The sequence below is a fragment of the Megascapheus bottae genome, chromosome 7 (genome assembly GCF_031878675.1).
Source record: "Megascapheus bottae isolate mThoBot1 chromosome 7, mThoBot2.hap1, whole genome shotgun sequence".
NCBI classification, from domain to species: Eukaryota; Metazoa; Chordata; class Mammalia; order Rodentia; family Geomyidae; genus Megascapheus; species Megascapheus bottae.
This window is the reverse complement of record NC_143515.1, coordinates 62029234-62053989: the sequence shown is the minus strand read 5'-3', so window position 1 is coordinate 62053989 and position 24756 is coordinate 62029234. Positions and strand designations below refer to the sequence as shown.

The 24756-nt window shown below is 46.9% G+C and overlaps 1 protein-coding gene and 2 non-coding genes across 8 annotated transcripts in view; 1 reads left to right on the top strand and 2 right to left on the bottom strand.

The window, feature by feature from the left end:
- The first annotated feature begins 5330 nt into the window (after positions 1 to 5330).
- Ltbp1 (latent transforming growth factor beta binding protein 1) overlaps positions 5331 to 24756 on the top strand; it is a 367263-nt gene continuing 347837 nt past the window's right edge. For all 6 annotated transcript variants that reach the window (XM_090337166.1, XM_090337170.1, XM_090337167.1 and 3 more), the window contains exons 1-2: positions 5331 to 5800; positions 6782 to 6852. In XM_090337166.1, the coding sequence (XP_090193292.1) occupies positions 5331 to 5800; positions 6782 to 6852 (541 nt within the window). The remainder of the gene's footprint in view (positions 5801 to 6781; positions 6853 to 24756) is intronic.
- LOC150060900 (small nucleolar RNA SNORD18) lies at positions 8204 to 8275 on the bottom strand. The gene has a single exon (XR_016536307.1). It is a non-coding gene; the product is annotated as a small nucleolar RNA SNORD18 (small nucleolar RNA).
- On the bottom strand, positions 8365 to 8471 carry LOC150060899 (U6 spliceosomal RNA). The gene has a single exon (XR_016536347.1). It is a non-coding gene; the product is annotated as a U6 spliceosomal RNA (small nuclear RNA).

The window sequence follows — 24756 nt, the reverse complement described above, 5'->3', positions numbered from 1 at the left end:
CGTGTGCTGCCGTGGCTCCCCATTCTTGCTGGGTGCACCACCATATCTAGCTCCCATCCGTGCACTGCCATCTTTCGATCTCTGCCTTACACATGGTTTGGGATGATAGGTTGACTTTTTAGCTGGTCTGGTCTCAAACTACAGTCCTCCTATTTTCAACCTCCCAAGGAGCGAGGATGACAGTGGATGCCACCAGTGCCAGGCTTCTCTCGTCTTTTTGGATGAAGCAGTCGAAAGTGTAAGACAGAAGACTGTGACAGAGAATTGAGATGTCTATTTTAGGTTTGTCTCAAGCTTAAGATCCTTTTTTTTTTTTTTTTTGAGCTCCTGTTTATGTGGGACTTCTTGATTCCCCTACTTAGTATGAGGTGTGGGTAACTAGCTAGTGTTAATTCTAGCCCAAACCAGGACAAGCTGCTATCACAACCAGATGAGGTTCAGATAAGGCTCCATCCTAAAGTGCAGCCCGAGAAAATATATATAGCCATAGTTTCTGTTTTTCATAGATTTCTTTAATTCTCTCCTCCCCTTTCTTGTGCATTGCTACCTCCATTTCCCCCTTCTCCCATTCAATCATCTGAGTGTGTGCGTCTGTGTGTGTGTGTGTGTGCACCAGTCTTGGGGCTAGAATTCAAGACCTGGGCATTGTCCTTGGGCTTTCTCAAGACTTGCATTCTGCCATTTGAGCCATAGTACCACCTTTGGCTTTTTTTTCTGGCTATGTGGTGGTAGGAATCAAACTCAGGGCTTCATGCATGCCAGGCAAATACTCTACCATTAGCCTATTCCCTGCCACCCAGTCTTTTGTCTTTACTTCCATCTGCCTAGTTGCTCCTTCTTGCATTGCATAACTCTCCCCACCCACTATCTTTCCTGCTTTCTCCCACATCAAACTTTCTGTCACTATCACAAAATACCTGAGGCAACTAACTTACAAGAGAGAAAAATTGTTTCCTTTGTGATTGTGGAGATTCCAGTCTACGAGGAGCTGGCCTCACTTCAGGCAGCACATCATGGTTGACGTGTGAGGCAGAGCAAATGACCCAGGAGGTAAAAAGAGCAATCGGAAGAGATCTGGATCCTTCAGTTACCTGCACGGACACACCCCTTATGACCTAGGGAACCCTTCCTAAATTTCTATCCCTATACAATAGCACCACTGGCCACAGGCCCTTAGAACATTGACCTTCTGGGGCACTCATTCATGCCATAGCATCTTCTTGCTTTCCTTTCTACATCTCAGTTTCCCCTCCATCTTCTCTTTGTGTGCAACTTCCATGCTGTCTTGCTTGCCTTCTCTCCTCTCTTTCTCTTTCTAAGAATTTCTTGATGAAACACAAAAAAGGCCTAAATAGGGCCTTTATGTACTCCTTGGCTGGAGGAAGGCTTGGTGCAAGCAGTTCTGATCACAGCCACTAAATTTGATTTGTAGCTGATCTTAAATGTAGGAAAAGATTTTCAATTACAAAACTCATAAAGTGTAAAGATGAGGGAACCTGGCTGCATTTTGAGTTTGACTAATGGTCTCAAAGTGCTTTAAAATGTTTGGCACTTGTCAGCCCTTCTTTCTTCCCCTAATCCTCAAACTCATGAGTTTTTATGGGAAACCTAATCCTCTTTTCTGATTCATTTACACTTAGCTCATCTGAGTATTGTTTTGTTAAAAATCATGTGAAGTCCAAGAAGTTTTATGAGATCTTTAAAGGCTTGATTTTTGAACCAGGAAGTTGTGCTCTGCCAATATAAATGGACCTTGAACCCTAGGGGGCTTTGGGTCTCAGATCCATGGCATACAACTGGGTCTAGGCTTAGCCAAGGTTAGTCTCTGTGCTTGACAGAAACTGGGCTTTCACTTTCAAAATAATAGTGAGTTTAGTGTTTTAGAAGAGCAACCATCACCTATGATACAACATGGGGAGTGTAGCACATTTTTCCAGGATTATCTTGCTAGTTATGTCAATAGCAAGAGACTTATGTGGAAAACTGTGATTTTTGCTGGCGCCTCCCTGCTAAGGAGTGGGGCTGCCTGCCCACACAGGTTTCCATATTAATGGTTGGGCATATATGCACACATATTCAAATATGTGAATGGTCTTTTATGGGTGGGGTTGACATTCATACAAAAGATTTTTCCAAATGGTTATATTTTAGTGATAATCTGACTGTGCTATATATTATAGCTACAACTGTCAGAAGGTTGTAATTGGCTAGAAAGATCCACCTTATTGTAGTGCATATGTGCACACATAAAATTCCTGCATTATACATGCACAATATATATAGTACGTATGTATGTTTGTACACACACACACATATTTTTGGTGATACTGGGAATTATGGGAATTAGACTCAGGGATTCATGCTAGCTAGGCAAGTATTCTACTACTTGAAACACATCCCCAGCCCTTTGTCCTCTAGTTATTCAAGGTGTAGGGTCTTGAGTTTATGTCCATGCCATTCTGGGCTATGAGCTTCCCATTTCATGACAGATGGATCCTACCACAACCAGCTATTGGTTGAGATGAGATCTTGCCAACCTTTTGCTATGGCTATTCTCAAAATGCTTTCCTCCTGGCCCCCACCTCCAGAGTACTTGGGATTATAGAAAACATTTTTCAGAAAGGCTATCAAACATAGTAAAGGTAAACTCCAGTGAAAAAACAAAGATTCTAGGCACTCTCCTGAATCTGCTGGAAACTGAGGCTCAGAAAAGCCTTGGCTTGCTCAGGTTCTCATCAGGCAGCAGCATGAGAGCCTTTAGCCTCTGTATTCTGGGAGAGAGCTACTCACAAAATTCATCTACCACTGAAGACTGGTAAAGTCTGGTACCATTTACCCAGCTCTCCCCTCTCTGCTCAGTTCCTGGCTCTGTACTGTGCTGCTAGCTCTGCTCCATACTCCTGTCCCACTCCCCGTCCTCTTCTGCTCTTACAGCACCCCTACTCCAGAGGTGAACTCTTCATGGATTGATTTGAGTTGCAGGTAGGAATTGTTTCCCTGCAGGTAGAGGGGTTGTCATCCATGGGATGACAGGAGCTCAAGGTTCTACAATGACACAGGATCACAGAAACAGAGTTCTTCCTGTAACAGTTCCCCTCTATTTTTCTCTTTAAATGTGGTTTAATTAAGGTATTGTTTAGTTGTGAAGCTTTCCTTAGTTTCAAGCTTGAGGTTTCTCAGTGACAAAGGCATTGTGTCTGATGAAGCTTTGCCTGCCCAGGGGGCCCCTTTGTGCCTTCTTCAGAGCAGGCATGTGGTGGCTATGGAGGTCTTTGCTTAGTATTTTTCATATACAATGTGCTGCAAAAGGAAAGCCAGCTTCTTCATCTTCTCCAGCTGGCTCACTTGGGCCTGGCGTGGAGTCTGACCTGGAATGATCCTGTCCACAGGGATGCTGGGTGTTGCTAGAGCCACAGAGACCCCAGCGAAGGGCTGGAGAGTGCTGTTCTTCGAACTTCTCTAGTGAAGGAGGAGGAAGCTGAGGTTGGAAGAGGAGGCGAGAGGCATGGAGAGAAATGGAGGGGAGGACAGAGGAGGAAAAGGGAGAAGAGAAGAGGGGGGAGTGGTGAATTGCCTGTAGTCTTCCAGCCAATTAGCCTCAGTGTGAGGCAGGAAGGCTATTCATTCTATGACAGTGGCTCTCACAGAAAGCTGGGCTGAGGTCTCCTGCCAAGTCAAACATTGTAGATAGTTTTCCAAATCACAGAGCAAAACAGACAAAGGGATTGTTTCAATCTTGAAGGATTTTCACTGAATGCTTCTTTAGCCATTCACCTGCTACCAGTTGTCTTAAGCCAACGCAAGCAAGCAGACCAAACACCAAAAAGGAAAAGCTGCAAATTAACCTGAGCAAGCACAACCAAAGCTGTGGAAATGGACCATTCTTGATTGGTTTAGACACTTGGTATTGATGATGATGATGATGATGATGATGATGATGATGATGGCAGTTCTGGGGATTGAACTCAGGGCCTGGACACTGTCCCTGAGCTTCTTTTGCTCAAAGTTAGTGTTCTACCATTTGAGCCACAGTGCCTGCCCCTTCCAGCTTTTTCTGTTTATGTGGTACTGGGAATTGAACCTAGGGCTTCATGCATGCTAGGTAGCACTCTACCACTAAGCCACATTCCTAGCCCTCATCACTATTATTTTAATTATTTTTTAACGGACTGCTACGATCATGTTTTATGTTATTGCAGGTTCATTATCAAAGTCATGCATTCTGCTGGTGACATTGTTTTAAACCCAAATCTGGATGTGCAGATGTCGTTATTTCTACAAAAAAAACACCTTCCATGTCTCTTAATCTTCATCTGCCCTGCCAGGGTACAGGGTAATAATCTTTAAAAAAAAAAAAAAAGAAAAAAGAAGAAAGTAAAAGAAGTGTTCTGGGGGTTGCCGGGATTGGAGCTGGGCCTTGTTGCAGCTGGAGGGCCAGCGGCGGACCCGCAGTGGTTGTCACCGTCCCCGCGAGCGCCCCCTGCTGTCCGCGCGATGCCATCCTATCTGCCTAGAGAGCAGTGGAGGGTACCAGAGGCTGCAGACCGAGCTGCAACCCGGTCGCCGGGGACTTAACGACTACAGACACGAGCATCTTCGGGACGGAGCATCTTTCCTTTGGAGAGCTCTGTGCATCCTCAGAGAGTCTTTTCGGGGACCACGATTTGGCATTGTGAACCCCAGTTCCCGCAGCAAACCAGGGAGGACCCAGCCCATCTCCTGAGACTCCCCCCGGAGGGCGTGCTGGGGCGTTTGGTTTATTTACCACCCCGGCCGAGCCCTTTGTCCTTTCCCGGGGATGGGGGACCGGGGGCCGGGGATGGAGACCCCTGCCTCTCCCACCCACAGTCCCAGTCTCGGTGGATGCGCGGGGTGGCTGCGCGTCCCCCAATTAGGATCCGCTGCCTGACGTCACGTCTGCCCGAGATTGGCTGCTGGGATCTGACACGCGCTTCCACCGCGGGGAGAAACTTTTTAAAGACTTTGCAGCGGGCCCGGGCCGCCTGGGAGCGGAGCGTCCCGCGCGCTCGCGCCCGCCCTCGCCCGCGCCCGCCGCGCCAGCCCCGGGGGCGCGGCGCCCGGGGGGACCCTCACCTTGCGCAGCCCGCGCGCCCCTCGCCCCTCCCCTGCCGGGCTCGCGCTCCCCACCCCCACGCCCGCCCCCTCCTCCCCGCCACTCCGCAGCGGGGTCCGCGGCCGCTCCGCCGCCGGCAGAACTTCCTCCCTGGCGGGCGGGCGAGCTGGCCTCCTCCCGGTCTTTGCAGGGCTCTGGGCAGTTCCCCGAGCGATCGCCCGGCCGGCGGTTGGGGGGCGGGGGACTGCAGCCCGCCATGGCGGGGGCCTGGCTCAGGTGGGGGTTCGTGCTCGGGGCGGTGCTGCTGGCGTCCGCGTCGTCCGCTCACGGCCGGGTACGGAGGATCACCTACGTGGTGCGCCCGGGCCCCGGCCTGGCGGCGGCGGTGGGCGCCGTGCCCCTGGGCGGGCCCCCGCGCCCGCGGACCTTCAACGTCGCCCTGAACGCTAGGTACAGCCGCAGCTCGGCGGGCGCCCCCAGCGCCGCGGCGGCCGGGCCCCCCTCCGAGCGCACCCGGCGCGCGGGCAGAGCGGGCGGCGCGGCCCTGCAGGGGCCTGAGCGCCCCGGGAGCCCCGGCGGGCAGCTCCACCCCAAGCCTGGTGGTCATCCCGCGGCCACCCCGTTCGCCAAACCAGGCCGCCAAGTCGTGCGCTCCAAAGTGCATCAGGGGACCCAGAGCGGCGCGGGCTCGAGGCTGCAGGTTCACCAGAAGCGGCAGCTGCAGGGGTAAGCGCACACCCGCGCCCCCGGCGCGCCCGGCGCGGCCGGCGATGGCGTCGCGGAGGCCGAGGGGTCGGGGCCGCCCTCGCACTCCTGGGTGTGGGTGGGGGGCGCCGTGCGGTGGGTCCGCGTTCCCTTCCCGCCCCTTCGTTTTGACGGATGCGAAGCGCGGGGCGCATTGTTACCCGAGCTGTGGGCCAACACAAAAGGCATTTCTGCCCCGGGCGGCACCTCCCGTGCGCCTACCCCACCGCGCCTGGAAGATGGGTGTAAACCTGAGGTCACTGCCGCCGGGTCCCCCAGCGTCAATCACACGTCTCTTTTTTCAGCCCACTTTTAATTTTGACCTAGCGGATAAAACAACAACAATAACAAAACAACAACAACAAAAAAGCCAAGTTGTGTGGAGAGAAGGCTGACTTACTTTCCAGCCTCGGCTCTATGGTTTGGAACTTCTAAGCATCCTACAAATTGAGGTGCTTGGGCTTTCCCTGAGGATTTGTGGGGTCTGCGGTGCTAGGATCGTGAAGGAGGGGTCGGGGGGGGTGGTTAGCACCCACAGACGTTTGGGTTGGAAGGTTCCCAGGGGCTGATAAGTTCTCTCTGTGAGCAGCCCTCTTCCTCATGAATCACAGGCTGGGATACAAGGGACATTTCTTTTTTGCTTATTTGGTGTTTTGCTTCAGGAGGTGTGTTACCATTCTAAACACATAATACTGTCGGGAAGTCAGTTTCAACCGTGGACCCAGAGAAGACGCAGAATAAAATGGGCTTTAATTTGGGGATGAAGACAATCATTTATTTGGATCCCATTGTCCCTTCCTGTCCGTGCAAGCTTTCCCCTGATATATGGTCCTTACTCTTGCACTGGGGCACCTTAGGTCTGACTCATTCAGATCCAGAGGCTGGCCTTCCAGGAACCTTCTGGAAAGGGGTGGTAGAAGGTAGCGTCACGGCTGCTGGGCTCACAGTCTTGCTTTGTTTCAGGGTCAATGTCTGTGGAGGGCAGTGCTGCCATGGCTGGAGCAAGGCCCCGGGCTCCCAGCGCTGCACCAAACGTAAGTTGCCTCCTTCTCTGTGGGCAGAATGGGCCTGTTAGAGGTCTCACTGGGCTCACTTGAAAGGGCTAGTCCTGCCCTGGGGAAGCTGAAGTCTGGACTACAATCCACCTACTATCATTAGCAGGAGGTACCACCCGCGAAGGGCTGGGTCAGTGCCAGCTGCCATGCGCCAGCAAAGCCCTACAGCGCATGCTCCCTTCCCCTGCCCTCAATGGAGACGCTAGCTACTCCATGCCAGCTGTCAATCAGGAGCCAGGAAAGCTGTGGTGTGGGAGAACCCATGTGATTTTTAAGCAGGAATCAACCAATGGAAAATGTACTTTGAAATGATGGTGGGCAGGGAAGGAGTTCTTTCTGGAATAAGACATTACTAGCTCTTAAAACGTCTGGAAAACAGTGACCAGAATCCTCCATCCATGAGGCTTGATTTGGATTCCCGAATGTCCTGACCACTGAGCTTTTCCTACCTTGTGGCTTCAGTTAGTATTTGGGCTTAGCAGTGTTGTAGTTAGTCATGCAGACAGGCAGGAAAGCATCGTAAACATTTCCCTTGTGCACTGGAAAATTGAGGATTAAGTTAAGATGTGCTTTCATGTTCCTTTTCACAAGTTGATGCTAAGTCTGGGACTAATTGGAAAGCCAAAGTCTTCCCCTGCAAAGCAGAATCAGGAATGTGCTGTTCTGTGCAAAGATTTGAGCCATCATCACCACGGACTGGAATTGTCCAAAATTTCAGCATAAGAAAGTAAAAAAGTACGCCAGACTCTGGTGGCTCACCCCATTAATTCTAGCTACTCAGGAATCTGAGCTCTGAGGATCATGGTTCAAAGCCAGCCCAGACATAAAACTGTGAACTCCTATCTACAATTAACCACCAAAAAGTCAGAAGTGGAGTTGTGGCTCAAGTGGAGGAGCATTTGCCTCAAGGACAGCACCCAGGCCCCAGGTTTAAGCCCTAGGATAGGCACATGTATGTACATACTCTCTCACACACACATGTAAAAATGATTTGGTTATTCAGATTTTAAAAGAATTTTTTGTTTACCATTTCTTGAACGTTTGTGAAAACTAGTTGATTTTTTTTATTGTATTTTATTGTTGGGATAAAGTATAGAGGAGTTACAGTTACATTCAAAGGAATTCTTTTTTTATATTTATCTTTTTTCCATATATTTTTATTGTAATTAATAGAAGGGTTACATTATATTTGCCAGATAGAAGGTGCATTACTGCACATACATTGATACCCTTTCTCATGTCTTGGTCCCCATTTCAAAGGAATTCTTTTATCTTTCTAGTGACCTTGAAAAATGCATTTAATCCTTTATTTTTTCTGTTTTTTGTTTTTTAGATCAGAATTTTCACAAATATCATGTGTTTCAGAAACACAGACCAATTAAGTGGAATCTCATCATTTTGGCAAACATGCAGGCAATTATGAATAAGGTGCAGCCAAAATAAAGTAGTGTTTTGTACCACTGCTGTAAGAAATATTAAAGCAAGGTGGTTAAAAACATGGAACGCTTCACAAATGTTCATGTCATCCTTGCTTAGGGGCCATGCTAATCTTCTCTGTATTATTCCAGACTTAGTATATGTGCTGCCAAAGAGAGCACTGGTCCTTTATTCTTTATTGTTGTGTGTGTTGGTTCTGGCACACTTTTTTTTTTTTTGATGTCTTTCTGTATAGCTGAGGCTGGTCTGCTGGTCTGCAGCTCATGGTCTGCAGCTGAGTGCTGGGACTATAGGTATGTATCACTATGCCTGAGTAAATTTTTACAAAAAGGGATTATCTTTAGGATTTTTCTGTGACCAGGGAATGGTGATAAACTTCAACAGCTTCTGGATTGCTGAACTCAAATCACTAGATCAGAAATATTCTGGGTTGTACACAGTTTAGATTAAATCATCATTTCTCCTCCATTCTTAACTTCTCACATTACACTGGGTAGAAATGTATCATCATTTTCCTGAATTTTGGAACAGCTCAGGTCAAATGACATTCCCTTCCCAGTAACTACATCTGCATAGGACCTGATGTGATCTGGTTGCCCATAACTGGGACATTCCATCTGTGACAACACTGTAGCGGTGAGATGCTGCTGTGTGAAGGCCAAACACACAATAGGGCAGGGCTTCCTTTATGCCCTATGGAGAGAATGCTTTAAGACTTTAACAGATTTGCTTGGAGGGCCTGGTATGGAGGCATATGCCTGTGGACATAGGTAGGAAGATCGTTATCTGAGGTTGGGCTTGAGAAAAAAAGTATGAGACCCAAGCAGGCCTAAATGGCTAGCGCCTGTAATTCTATCTACTTGAGAGGCCGAGAGAAAGAGGATTGTGGATCCAGGTCAGTCTGGGTTGAAAAGTTCAGAGTCCTTCTCAACCCACTGGGCATGGTGGTCGGAGTCTATCACCCTAGCTTTATGGTGGGCTGACGGAGTTCCAGCCCAGTCCCAGGATGAAAAGTCCTTAAAACCTGATCTCAAGAGAAATCTCTGAGCATGCGTAGTGGCCCATGCTTGACACCCCAGCTGCAGTGGGAAGCCTCAGTGGCATGGATTCTGGTATAGGTGTGTATCAAGACAGGAAGCAAAATCTTATCTTAAAATATACACAAAGCAAGAATGGCTGGGGGTGTGGCTCAGTGGTACAGTGCGTGCCCAGCCAGCACAAGGCCCTGAGTTCAAAATCTAGTCTTGGGTAAGAACCCCCCAAAGTTTGCTTGTCAAGTGATGTGACAGAGCTTTCTCTGTAGAGAGGACACCACCCCCCCCCCCATCAGTTCTGACTGTCTGAGGAGCAGGGATCAGAGATGGTTTGAAAGGAGAAATCCAGACATTGGATGTCGGCCTTGGGATTTCTCACTTTCTCCACGGATGGGAGCCAAAATGAGTTGTTGTTTGGAACTAGGTTTGTCCCTGATAATGAGAGAGGCCCCAGAGGACTGTGGTGAAAAGAGTTAGGGTCACACAGTTACTATGGGGTGTCAGAGGACGTGGCTGCATGGGATTCATCTCAGCGTTCCTACAGACACTCCCAACTTTGGGGTTATTCCTTCCTACCAGCCCTGAGAGTCAGGCATGGGCAGCGTGGATCAGGCCATACACATCACACTCCCCTGGCCCGTGGCTTTTAGCATTCAAAAGCTCAGCTGTTCTGACCAGTGGATTTCAAGCTGGAAGCTGAGATCCCAGCTCCCTTCAGGAATAAGTGCATCTTACAAAGGGATGCTGGCGTGGGTCATTGCTCATAAAAATAAAATATTTATGAGATGGCTTTTTATTCATGTACTTCTTTCTTACGGCGCTAGTGACCAGATATAAGGCCTCATGCTTGCTAAGCTAGCTCTCTGTCACTTGAGCTAGCATTCTGTATCACTTGTGCCACAGCTCTACTTCTGGCTGTGTGCATGTGCATACACATGCTTAACTGGAGTTTCATGAACCTTTCTGCCCCTGCTAGGCTAGCTTTGAACCGTGATCCTTAGTTCTCAGCCTCCTGACTCACAGGTGTGAATCACCAGTGCGGGGCTGCTGTGGTTATGTTTGAGGCAGAGCTCTGCATGTTTGGCTAGTTCCTTCCCTAGACCTCCATCTTCCTCCCTTAGACTTCCCAGTGTAGCTGAGATGACAGATGTGTGCTACCATGCCCAACTTGTTTCAACTGAGCTGAAGTCTCATGGACTTTCTGCTCTTGCTGGCTTGAACCTGTGAACCTCTTGACCTCAGTCTCCTGCATAGCAGGATCACAAGCTCTACATACGTGTTCAAGTTGTATTTCACATGTGGGGTCTTGTGAATTTTTTGCCCTGGTGGGCCTAGAACCTCAAACTTCTGGATCGCAGCCATCTAAAATAGATGAGATTAAAGGTGTCTGCCACCACACCTGAATGGCTTATTTTTAAATAATATAGGTATGGAAGCCAGGTACGGTGGTTCACACCTGTAATCCTAGCTACTGAGGAGGCTGAGATCTGAGGATCATGGTTCAAAGCCAGCCTGGGCAATACAAAGCCCTGAGACTCTTATCTCCAATTAATCACTAAAAACCTGGAAGTGGGTCTATGGCTCAAGGATATGGCAATAGCTTTGAGCCGAAGAGCTCAGGGACAGTGCCCAGGCCAGAGTTCAAACCCCATGACACCTCCCCCTAATATATATATATGGTTATTTTTTATGAGTTTTTTTTTTTTTGCCAGTCCTGGGGCTTGAGCTCAGGGCCTGAGCACTGTCCTTGGACTTTTCTCAAGGCTAGAGCTCTACCACTTGAGCCACAGCACCACTTCCAGCTTTTTTCTATGTATGTGGTACCAAGGAATCGAGCCTGGGTCTAGGTGCATGCTAGGCAAGCACTCTACCACTAGGCCAAACTCCCGGCCCCAGCTACATATTTTTTTAATCTGAAATGCTCAGGACCAATATTTTTGATTTTGGTCATTTTTGGATTTTAGAACATTTGCATACACCTAATGAGATAACCTGAGGATGAGCTCCCAAATCTAAATGTTAAATTCATTTGCCTCTTGTGTCCTATAACTCATCATGATTTCATACCTTATTTATTTATTTATTTATTTATTTATTTATTTATTTATTTATTTTGGCAGTCCTGGGCTTGAGCTCAGGGCCTGACCTTTGTCCTTGGACTTTTCAAGGCTAGAGCTCTACCACTTGAGCCTCAGCACCACTTCCAGCTTTATTCTATGTATGTGGTACCGAGGAATCAATCCTGTGTCTTCGTACATGCTAAGTAAGCACTCTACCACTAGACCAAACTCCCTACCCCACACATCTTATTTTTAGCATGCTTACTTTTTAGCTGTGACTGGTCACCTCACTTCAGATGTTCTAGTTGATCTTGGTGGTACTTAAAAAGTTTAGATTTAGCTACTTAAGAGGCTGAGATCTGCAGATCACAGTTTAAAGTCAGCCAGGGCATGAAAGTCTGTGAGACTCTTATCTCTAGTTAAACCACCAGAAAACCAGAAATGGCACCGTGGCTCAAGTGGTAGAGTGCTAGCCTTGAGCTGAAGAGCTCAGGGACAGTACCCATAACCCACCAAAAAAAAAAAAAAGATTACATTTTGGGATTTGAGAGGCTCCATCTGAAGACCTCTGATGTGGTTTGGGTTGTTTTGTATGTTTGGATGATTTAAAAAGTTTTTATTTTATGCTGGGTGCGGTGGCTAACTACTGAGGAGACTGAGATCTGACGATCACAGTTCAAAGCCAGCCCTGGCACTAAAGTCCATAAGACTTTTTTTTTTCTCCTGTGGGTCATGGGGCTTGAACTTGGCCTGGATGCTGTCCCTGAGCTCTTCAGCTCAAGGCTACTGCCCTACCCTTCAGCCAAGCCCCACTTCCTGTTTTCTAGAGGTTAATTGGAGGTAAGAGTCTCACTGACTTTAGTGCCCAGGAGGGCTTTGAACTATGGTCCTCAGATCTCAGCCTCCCGAGTACCTAGGCTTACAGGCGTGAGCCACCATGCCTGGCCAGCACCCAGGCCCAGAGTTCAAGCCCCATGACATATATATATATATTTAAATCTGTAAGTCTGTGGTTTGAACGCAGTGCCTAATGACTACTAGGCAGGCAGTCACCCACTTGAGCCATATCTCCAGCCCTTTCTTGCTTTAGCTGTTTTTCAGATTTGGTCTGTGTTTCTGTTCAGGTAAATTTCACACCACAATCCTCCCCTAGTCTCCTGTGCAGCTGGGATCATGAATGCGTGGCACCACGCTTGGCTTATTGATTAAGATGGAGTTCCACTAACTGACTGCCTGGGATGGCCTCCAGCCATGGTTTTCCCTATCTCTGCTTGCTAAGTAGTTGGGATAATAGGTGTGTGCTACCATGCTTGGCCACAGATGATTTCTTTTAAAAGACTGCACAGCTCAGCTTCTCTTCTGTACAAGCTTCCAGCTTACAGGGCAGTACTTTCTGAAATATTCTGAGCTTGATGGGGAATAGTAGAACATATCCTGTCACCAAATTTTTTTTTTTCTTTTTTCTTTTTGCCGGTCCTGGGCTTGAGCTCAGGGCCTGAGCACTGTCCTTGGACTTTCTCAAGGCTAGAGCTCTACCACTTCAGCCTCAGCACCACTTCCAGCTTTTTTTTTTTTTTTTTTTTTTTGTATGTGGTACTGAGGAATTGGACCCGGGTCTTTGTGCATGCTAGGCAAGCACTCTACCACTAGGCCAAACTCCCGGCCCCCCTTCACCAATTTTTGTCACTGTAGCTACGACAATTTTTGTCACTATAGCAGGGATGCTGAGATGGTAAACTGAACTGATATATGAGCTCCTTCATCTCTCAGCTGGAATACTCCAAGACTGAGGAATTGTGCATTAGAATACGAATACCAATATTATGTCCGTCCACCTTGGCGTTTCTCCTAGGGTAATAGTTGTACAATGTAAAATGCATGCTTATGCTTCAGTATACAATGCAACATGGAAGAATTCCCATTGAGTTTAAAGGATGATATGAAGCATTTTGCTGCATCATTTCTGTTTGTATACATCATATTTGGTGGATGTAGAAAATATTTTCATATAAGTGATTGGACATATAGAATTCAATGTTTGGTTCATCTAGGGAGAGAATGCTGTGTTCTTATGGGCAATTTGGCTCGTTTGGAGTGGGTTGACATTGGAAGGAAGTGTGCCACAGGAAAAATGCTTCTCAGAGACTGAAGATTTAGTGAAGCTTTCCCAGCATCCTTTGTGTATATGTCTCTGGGAGCTGGAGTCACAGAATGAAATACATCATTCTAGATATTGTTTTTTTTTTTTTTTTGGCCAGTCCTGGGCTTGAGCTCAGGGCCTGAACACTGTCCTTGGACTTTCTCAAGGCTACAGTTCTACCACTTGAGCCTCAGCGCCACTTCCGGTTTTTTTTTCCTATATGTGGTACCGAGGAATCGAACCTGGGTCTTCATGCATGCTAGGCAAGCACTTTAACCACTAGGCCAAACTCCCGGCTAGATATTGTTTATTATTATTATTATTATTACTATCTTGTGATAATACTGGGACTTGTATTCAGTGTTTGGGCACTGTGCATGAACTTTTTCATACAAGGGCAGGGCTTTTTGCTGGCTAGTTGGAGACAAGAGTCTCATGGACTTGCCTGCTTGGTTTGGCTTTGAACTCTGATCCTCACATTTCAGCCTTCTCTGTAGCTAGGATAACAGGTGTGAGCCCATTGGTGCTGGCTCTGAACAATGGGTGGCTTTCATGATATGGGGTGATAGGTGATAATCTCTTGGGGTCAAGAGTGATGGTACCCCTCTGTTCTCCTTCTAAAGACTTGACATTTGTAGGCTCTTTTGTGCCTTTGGGACTTTGCTTTCTGACTGTAACGAACCCCTGATATGTAATGCTTTTGCTTCTCTCCCATTTTTCATTTTTCTCCTCCATTTGAATTATTCTCTTTCCTTCAGTTGGTGCCTCCAGTCCTTTTTGGTGCCTCTTTCAGGGTTAGTGCAGTGGGTATGGGACGAGAAAACACAAAGGAATAAAGGAGATTGGAGAGGGAAGCCAGGCTGGCAGCCTCAGGGCTGGGGGAGGAGGAAAGGTGGAGCCCCGACTCTAAAGTGGATGCCTGGCACATGGTAGGCCCTTTGTAAATGCATGCATGGTTCTTTCATTTAGCAAACGGATATCTGTTTAGCTTTTGCTGTGTGCCAGGTTCTATGAATAGGGGAGAAATGCAGCCTGCCATAAGGAGCGCGGGGTCTGTTTTTACTCACGTAGCTCATGGCACATCAAATGACTTGTTCTCTCCTTAGCAAGCAAGGAACAGAAAATCGATATTCCTTCACTTTTCCATTGGCCTCCAGCCCACAGTGCCTAAGCCAACCCTACGAATGTTTCTTCAGTTATCTGCCGCAGAGACATGGTGACTGGTATCCTCTGTGCCGAAGATGCTGCAGTAGGTGGCATCATCCAAGAGGGTGGAGCGTGGCATGGATTCGAGAGACCCACAGACACCCTCAGCCTGTCTCCCTGCTTTTGGCTCAGCGTCATGCCAGCCAGGCTTGGGAGTGAGGCCCAGGGGTATTACATATTTTTTTTTTTTTGTATGCCTGCTAGGGCCATGGACAGCTGCTTTGCCAGGAGATCTGCAGGAGATTTGCCAGGGCAGATATTGGGAGGGTTGCTTGTTCTAGTCCTACTGCCAGGAGGGTGGACTGCAAAGTCTTTGTCATGTGCACAGACAGACTGGCTTAGGGAGAGGAACCTAGAGGTCAAGTTCAAATAAACATTGAAGAACCATAAATTCTGAGTTGGGACAGTACTTCAACCTTCAGGCTGACGCACTCTTCCAGCTCATGGCTGGCCTGCAATGCCTGCCAGTTCCCAGCCTTCTTTGCTCTTTGCAAGACTGTGCTGCCCTAGGGAGCTCAGCCCCCTGGAAGCCGCCGATGTGTTTTAAGGACCTTGGACTTTGTTCTGAATGACCTTCTAGCTCTTTCTTATCTACGTCTGAGCCACTACCACCTGGCTCATCTATTTGTTTTCCTTTTCCACGTTTTCTCCATATGCTTATCCTAGCCCACCAGATACTGGCACTCATAATGTTTCAGAGGCACACACCTTGTTCTGTTTCCTCCCACGTTCTCTCTGTCAGGCTGACCTGGCATGGCTCAAACCTTAAGACAACTTTTCCTTTACCTCTGCCAGCTTTAGACTCTTTCTGCTCCACATCATCTGATTGAGATTTAGGATGAAGTAAAATGAATGTCGTATGATTCCCCCCAGGCCCCTCCCCCCGTAATTTTAGATCCTTAAATACAGCTCTTGGCCAACTACCCTATTCCCTGTGGCTTTTTCCCTCCACCACATTTGAGTAATATTGTTGGCATGGATGTCAGTAAACAGCTTGTGAAATGTTGTGTTTTGTCAATTAGAAGATGGATGGGCTGGTTTTTAAATACATACTCTTGGTTCTGCTGGGTCAGAGAAAAGATGAGTTTGGTCAGTGGGTGGGAAGATGGACAGAAGAGAGGTCTGCTGTCCAGGGCTGATGGAGTCAGTTTGTCTCAACTGTTGTGATCTGTTGTTTACAAATGAGAAGCAAGTATCTTCAGGAGAAACTTCAGAGGGATTCGGGTAGTGAATTGAAGGGAAATCCTGTCATAGATAACCAGTAAGAAGTCAGCAGAGGAGATTCTAAAAAGAAGAAGGAAAACAGAATGATTTCTAAGGCAATATGAAACAATTTCGGTGACTTTCAGTTCTGCATGAATTTGAACTCAGGGCCTCACACTCTCACTGAGCCTTTTTGCTCAAGGTTCTTGTTTTGCCACTTGAACCATATCTCTACCTCAGGATTTTTGCTGGTTACTTGGAAATCAAGGAGTTTTCTGTCTGGGCTGGTTTTGAACTATAACTTCAGATTTTGCCCTTCTGAGTAGCTAGGATTTACAGACAGGAATTGTGGAGTGCCTGGCTTGTTTTTAATTTAAATGTAAATCTCTATCCATTCTTCCATATGCCATGTATATATTTTAACATCTGCATTGGTATGTTTATGAGTGTTTTAAAATATAACTTTAAATTTTTATTATAAAGATGATATCCAGAGGGGTTACCATTTCCTAAGTCAGATAATGAGTATATTTCTTTTTAGCCAATGTCACCCTTCTTTCACTGTCTCCCGATTTTCCCCTCCAATTCCTGTGCACAAGTTGTATGGTTCATTCTTGACATGGCATCTAGTGAGTTAACACTGCATTTGGTCACTCTTTGTTCCTCCATTTGCATTGGCAACTTTGGAAAGCCTTTGACATTGGCCAAGACATATCACTTCTTCTTGACAGTCATTTCCTTCATTGGTTCAGCTGGGGGGAGACTCTGCCTCTTCACTGGCTGGCTTCTAACCATGATCCTCAGATTCCACCCTCCTGAGTAGCTAGGATTACAGAGATGATCCACTGGTGTCTAACTCCCGCCCTGGTTTGTGGTAAAGGTTAAAAGAGGTGGATAAAATGCTTCAAGAGAGCTATGAGTGTGCGTGTGCGTGTGTGTGTGTGTGTGTGTGAGTGTGTGTGTGCATGCATGTGGGCACAGGTGATAATATCAATAACAGCTTATATATATATGTATATTTGGTGAATATCTTTCCTGTCTTGATGTGTGTGTGTGTGTGTGTGTGTGTGTGTGTTACTGGGGATTGAACTCAGGTCCTCACACTCACTTGCCAGGCTGGCACCCTCCCACTTAAACCATGATCTCCCTCCCCTTTTCGGCTTGGTTATTTTCAAGGTAAGGTGCTACTTTATTCCTCAGCTGGACAGGGCTATGATCCTCCTATTTCTGCTTCTCCTTGTCACTGGTGATGACAGGTGTGCACCACCACACCCAGCCACTGGTGGAGATGGAGTCTTGCAAACTTCTTGTTCAGGGTGGTCTTGAGTGGCAGTTGCCAACCTCTGCTTCCCAAGTAGCTCAGATTATAGTCTGGGCAACCGGTCCCAGCAAATTCTTTTCTTTTTTCCCCCTTTTTCCTCCCTCATTCCTTCTTTCCTTCCCTCCTCTCCTTTTGCTTTCTTGCCATACTGGTGTTTAGAATCAGTGTCTTACACTTGCTCAGTTGGCACTTTACCCTGTGAGCCACACCTCCAGTTAGGACTTTTGCTGGTTATTAATTTTTTTTTTGCCAGTCCTGGGCTTGAGCTCAGGGCCTGAGCATTGTCCTTGGGCCTTCTCAAAGCTAGAGCTCTGCCTCTTGAGCTTCCGCACCACTTTGGGCTTTTTTCACCGAGGAATTGAACCCCGGTCTTTGTGAATGCTAGGCAAGCACTCTATCACTAGGCTAAACTCCTGGCCATTTTGGTGGTTATTTTAGAGATGGAGTCTAGCTATCTTTTCTGCCTCATCTGGCTTCAAAGCACTATCCTCAGACCTCAGCCTTCTGAGTAGGTAAGGTTCTACTGAGCCACTGGTGCCTGTTTCTTGACTTGAAAAACGGGATGCATAAAACTCACCCAGTTTCATATGGTTTTTGATGAGGAAAGAGCTATGCCTTAGGTTTTCATGCTGTTTGTCAGGTTTCCTGATACTGTTGATGAAACTCTCCTATTCTCTCTCCCAAATTTGTTTTATTTTTCTAAAAGGAAAGTGCAGGCAAAGACAATCCATTTTTCAAGAAAGCCTTGTTTCTTTTCTTTTTGGGATAGTGAAAAAGTTAAATTAGATTTCTGAGGCCATGATTTCCTAGTAATTGGGGGTGAAATATGACAGACAATAAGTAAGTTAAAGGCAGGGAGTGTGTTTTGTTTTACTTTTTTTTTTTTTTATCCATTAGGAAGTTGGCCTGCCGGGCAGTCCTGTGTATACAATGGACCCTCAGTGAGGTTTCCTGATTAATAACCACTAAAAGCTACATTTGTTTCTGAGTGGAAAACCAGCTGAAGCCCATTTAAATCAATGGCTACTGAGATTATGTCATTAAGCAGTTCCTTTTGTCACAGGAGAACACATATTACGAGAGACTTCTTCAGAAAATAGTTGGAAAAGCTGATTTTTGAGTGTTAGAGGTTCTTTGTATGGTGACTGTTCTTCATTCCTTCTTTGAATACATGCCGCATGCCTGAATGTACTCCACAGACCATTCGCAGAAGTTTTCAAAGTGGAGCTCCTGGACCACAGTGTGGCATTGCTAGGAACTTGCTGGGATTCAGAGGGACTCAGGACACAGCGAAGAGGTAGGCCTTGTGTTTAGCAGATGCAAGGCCCTGGGTCCCATTTACAACCATGCATCTCTCTCCCCCTCCTTCCCTGCCCCCCCCCAAATAAACAAACAAAAGGTGAAAGAGGAAGAGCCTGTGCTGCAGCTTTCTCCCAGGCCTAGCAGTCCAGAACTGTGGCTTGGGGCCCAGCCCTAGGTGTTTCAGAAGACCTGTCCCCTCCTCCTCTTCCACATCCCTGCTTTCCATAACAATTACTGATGGCTGGAGTTGGGGGGGGGTATGCGCAGGAATTGGCTTTGGGGTGCATGCCTTTGCAATTAGAGACTTGTTTTTTTTTCTTTCCTTTCCCCTTCATTTCTGCTTAATGTTTGTATGATGTGGACCCCAGTAGTATGGAGCGGGGGTCCCAGCCTCTGAAGGAAACTCTGGGATCTGAGCAGATTACTGCATGCCTTCCTTGTACACTTCCTGCACAGACTCACAACACATTTGCTGTTCTGAAATGATGCCTCTAAGTGTGAGTGTCCCATCTTTTACTTCTCTTCTACCCAGTCCTGTGGAAGATGCCCACAGAACGCTTCCTCAGATCCTTCAAAGCTAGGTTTGGTACCCAGGCCTCCTGGACCAGAATTCCCACTAAAGCAGATGGTGACATATGAGTCCAGACTTTTGGAACAGGAACTCTGAGGGGTCGATGCCACGGCCCTCAATTTCGCAGGCACCCAGACAGAGTCATGCTGAAACTTGATGATCCTGGCTTTAAACTGCATGTCCTGTAATAAAAGGTATCAGGGGCAAGGAATGGTGAGAAAGAAATTATGAGATGTATGAAAGTATCCATGGAGGGTTTGGCACTGGTGGCTCATACCTATAATCGTAGTTACTCAGGAAGCTGAGATATCTCCAATTAATCACTGAAAAGTTGAAAGTAGACTGTGGATCAATTAGTAGAGTGCCAGCATTGAGCCAAATGGCAAAGGTACAATGTCCAGGCCCTAAGTCCAAGACCCAGGACAGGCATCAACAAAATGTATGACAAGAGGCATGATCATGTTTTACTTTAGAGACAGGTACCCTTGCTTGTTGCTAAAGTGGTTTAAGAGAGAAAAGAGGAGTAAGCTCTTGCAAGGTCGAGTCTACCCTGGCAGAACCAGTGCCTCTTGTCAGGAAGTTGGGATGGGAGGACAGGGCAGGGCTGCCCAGCCTCCCTCGGATTCTGCTGGACACCCTGACAGTCCCCAGAGTGCACAAGATGTTTGGGGACATTCGTGCCTAAGAATTTCTGCAGTGAGACACCTTCATCAGATGTGTGTTTAGGAAAGGCATTGCTATGTTGAGACTAAAGCCTTTTGAAGTAAGAACCGGAGATGTTGTTGGTTTATTTCTTTGAAACAGTCAATTTTCTCTCTGTGTGTTTTTGTTTGCTTTCTGCAAAATTGTTGCACAGATGCTTTACTCTGGAGGGCTTCTAAAAATATTTGTTCCTTTTTCTGTGCATGTGTGTTTGTGTGTGTGTGTGTGTGTGTGTGTGTGTGTGTATGTGTGAACACACTCAGGGCCTGAGTGCTGAGTGCTATTCCTTAGCTTATTTCACTCAAGGCTAGCATTGTACCACTTGAGTCACAGCTTTACATTTTGAATTACAGCTCTGCGTCTACCTTTCTGGTGATTAGTTGGAGCTAAGAGACTCATAGGCTTTCCTTTTTGGACTGGCTTTGAACCACGATTCTCAAATCTCAGCCTCCTGGCATTACACACTTGAGCCACTGACACTTGGCTCCAAGTCTTTTTCTTTTTAAGTACACAGGTATATTTTTGGGGATGATTTAAAAATTATGAGTTATAGAGATGACTATATCTCATTCAAAGTAAATGTTTAAGGTTACTACTTACTGTTTAATGTTAATACTTAAAAAATGTAAAGGCTACCATCTTAGAAAACGATGCTAACATTCTGAAAAGTCCAAAATTTGAGGAATTGCTAGAAGTATGGACTAAAAAGACGAGTTCTCTTTCAGTTTCAATATGGTCTCAAGACTGGGAGGCCCAGCTGGAAGAATGTAGCGAGACCTCATCTCAACAAACAAGCTGGGTAGAATGGAGGCACTCCTGTGTTCTTAGTTACTTGGGAGACTTATGTAGGATGCTTGTGGTCTGAGACCCACCCACCCACTCCAGGCAAAACCTGGAGACTCTATCTGAAAAATGAAGAAAAAAAGGATTAGAGATGTGGCTCAAGTGGTAGAGCCCCTGCCTAACAAACACATGACTCGAGTTCAAACCTCAATACCACACCTAGTGTATACTAAAGTAGTGATATGAGCAGCTCCATGCCTGCATGGAGCTCCATCTATGTGTGTCCATAGAGGCCCCTGTGCCTTTCTTCTTCCCAATGGACCTAGTTAGCCCAAGGTGGTTTCTGCTTTATTGCCAGAGATTATCTTGACTACTGTTCATCCTTCCAGTGGCTTTGACCAGGTCTTTCCCTTGGCATCTGGTTTGGAGTCCAATATGCTTCACATTACCCTTTTTCCTGTCCTTCTGACATTTAGCATCATTCCATACCTGTGCTCTCTGTTGGTGGTAAATCCCCTTTCCTGTTGAAGTCACAGAACAGTAGAGTCATTGTGCTTGGGATATTGGCATCCAGCGGCAATAGTAGCAGTGGGCTTGACTTGTGGACCTGTGGCACGAGGATGAGAGAGCCCCAAGAATTTTTAGGGGTCCTGTATTCTCATCCTCTTATTCTGGGGAGCAGGGGCATCAGGGCAAAAAGAAAAAAAAAAGCAACTTTCTAGGCTCTGTGGATTCTTATTGCCTCTCTAGCCTCTAAAACAATTCTGCCCATTATTGTCCTAATACTCACATGCAAGACACACCTCCCATTTACTTGAAGGAAAAGTGCTTTCTGTAAGCATTATCTATAATTAGTTTTACACTTGGGAGCAGTTGCATTTACTCTGTTAAAACAAGTGCCAGTGTAACTATCATTGGGGGATTTGTGGAAAAAACAAAGGTGCTGTCCTCTGGAACGTGAGAGGGCTTTTATTGTTGAATCAGGGGGCTATTTCTGAAGGACCTGCAGTGCTGGTGGTTTGGGCCTGGGATCAATAGACAATGTGGTCTACTGTGTGCTTGCTTCGCTACCCAGATGGTTTCAGGGAAACCACACTGTATGCCTGTGACCAATGATATGCCACCTTAGCCTCCATCTTCTAGGTGAGCCTGCTGGCATGGAGAAGGGAGACATTCCCACAGCCTATCTTCATCTCTGGCTTCGTGAGGAGGTCACCGATGGGACTTGCCCTCTGAGCGTCCTCCCTCCAGCCAGCTCTCATGTTTGGAGCTGTTTTCATGGGAAAGTGAGCTCCTCTTTCTCACTGGGGACTCTTACTGGGGAAGATTGCACAGCCGTCCACCCTCATGGTCTTGAGCAATACTCATTTGGTTAACCAGTCATGTACAAGTTGTCTTCCTGTATATCCAGATTGTTCTCTAGGAGCTGGCAGTCTCGTTGGAGTTTAAACACTCAAGGAAGTCCTCGTTCCCTCAAGGCTCCTGGCTCCTGATTGGCTGGGACTGGGAATGAGGCGATGTGGGAATGAGGATGCTTGAGGACTCTGTGTAACCTTCCATTTGCATATGCTTAACAATTTTGAAAACCATTTTTAAAAGTTATCTTGTAATAGTTGTCCCAAAGGGTTTCCACTGAACACATCCATTTATGGGTTCACTGCATCTTGATCAGTGTCACCCCTCCCAATGTGCCCCCGCCCCTACCCCTCCCGCCCCTACCTGTTCCAGCAACCTTCCAACATGAACTTTTTCTTCTGGGAACTTCAAGGACGATCTAAATGGTCTTCTTTCCATCTTCCCTCACATCCATCTGATTTTGGGAAAGGGTATGCTGGCTAGAGGCTTTCCTGAAGGTGCTTTCTGCTGTCAGTTTCAGTTATAGAAAAATTTCTTTTATTTTCCCTGGTGCCTGGTAGATGGGGAAAATAAAAGATTTGGTTCTCCATAAATTTGTTTTTTCTGTCAGTTGTGGGGCTCTGGGTCTGGGTGCTGTCCCTGAGCTATTCAGCTCAAGGCTACCACTCTACCAACTTGAGCCACAGCTCCATTTCTGGTGGTTAATTGGAGATAAGAGCCTTATAGACTTTTATGCCCAGGCTGGCTTTGAACTGTGTTCCTCAGATGTCAGCCTCCTGAGTAGCTAGGATTACAGGTGTGCACCCAGCTCTCCATAAATATTTTAAAAAAATGAGTGAACAAATATGTCATTATGTCATCTGGCCCTGTGGGGTAGGTTCAGTGAGTCTTATAAACGGACATGTTTGCGTTACACTTGTTTGTATTCTATGGGAAATGCAGACACGTCTTCCAGGGCCAATGCTCAGACTGGGGCTTTCAGAGTGCTGCTTGGGATGAGTTGGCAGAAGACTGATGCAGAGGCAGCCAGGGCGGAGGGGAGCAGGTGTGAGCAGAGCAGCAGGGTACACTCGGAGGCAGTGGGAGGCAGACTTGTTGACTGTGTGTGGATCGTACATGTAGAGACTGGCTTCATGAAAGGAATATGTTTCCATATAACTGAGAAACCTGGGGTTTGTGTTGGCTTCATGCCTGACTAGATCAAAAGGGAGCTCAGCTCTATCATTTGCAGGGTCCAGCATACGTGATGGAACCTTTGTAAATGTACAGATTTTAGGACGGTGAGAGCAGAACATGAAGCACAGGGCCCCGCTGAGCAGAGTCTGGTGTGGCTGCACAAATCCTCACCCTCTCTGGTTAGGAGCCTGCCACATTCACCAGGTCACACACAACCCTGCCTGTCTGTGACTGTTTTTTCATTTTCAAGTGGACTTGCTCTACGAGACATCAAACTGACACCCATAACCCCTCACCCGAATTGTTTCTAGGACTGATATCATTAGTAGTGATGATACTGTGTAGTGAAAATACTGAGTCTCTCCGGGAGAACTCTGGCCAAGCTGGGGTCAGGTTTCTATTCATGAACCAATCACATAGCCAGAGGTGCTGAGCATGCTCTGATTGGCTAGGGTTGGGAAGGTAGGTTTGTAGAGATGGGCAAGTAGGGTCAGTCCCACTTAGCCCTTAGGTGCTGTGCATTTTGGACTGGGAAGGGAAAGGTCTGCGTGGAAGGGGTGAGGGCTGAGGAAGGACACATTCAGGTCAGTTCCCTGCTGCCCTGGACTAGGTTTTGCCTAGCTTTTTCAATCAAGTCTAGTGTTCTGTAGCTTGAGCTGCACTTTCATTTCTGACTCTTCTGGGAGTTAATTGGAGATATGAGTCTCACAGACCTCCCTGCCAAGGCTGGCTTTGAACAATGACCCTCAGATCTCAGCCTCCCTGAGTATCTAGGTGCCTGGCTCAGTTATAGGCCTTCTTGGAGTTAGTGAGGATGAGAATCCGAGGTCTTCTCTTCAGTTACCTTCCTTAGGGAATTAGAGGGAGTTCTTGAGTCATTTCTCTGACACTGAATTTGTGATCTTGGACTACTGGGGGGCCAAAGCTAAGTTTGAGCTTTGTTGCTTATAAAGTGGGTACCATGGTCCTCTCCAACAGCTTCTGTGAACCACATGTCCCCCACTTCTCCAGAATGCTTCTGCCATATTTACAATGGAGAACTCAGCAGTCTTCTTGTGTCTGATGGAGTCATGGTCCCCTCAAAGCCATCAGGACCTAAACCCTGGAGTCTGTGGATAACTTACATGGCAGAGACTTGAATTAGGGTCTGGTGATGGGAAGTTTTTCCAGGGTCATCCACTTGGAAGCTAAGTACCATCACCAATGTTGTTGTGAAAGACAGGTGGAGGAAGACTTGATATAGACACAGAGGAAGAGGCCATGAAGAGATGGAGGCAGAGGTTGGGGTGTTGTAGCTACAAGCCAGAGAATACTGGCAGCTACCTATATCTGGAAAAGCCAAGAAATCTCCCGGAGAGTCTTTGGAGAGAGAGAAAGAAACACTGCCAATCCTTTGATTTCATCCCAGTTATAGGGATTTCAGACTTTGAATTCTCAAGAACAGAGGGAGAATAAATTTCTGTCTTAGGCCAGACAGTTTGTGTTAATTTGATTAAATAGGCCCAGGAGAACAATGCAAGTTGTCCCCCTCCCATTCCCCCCTTCCCCCCTTGGTTATTTGCCTTGGTTCCTGGGTTTACCTGGTTAAAGGA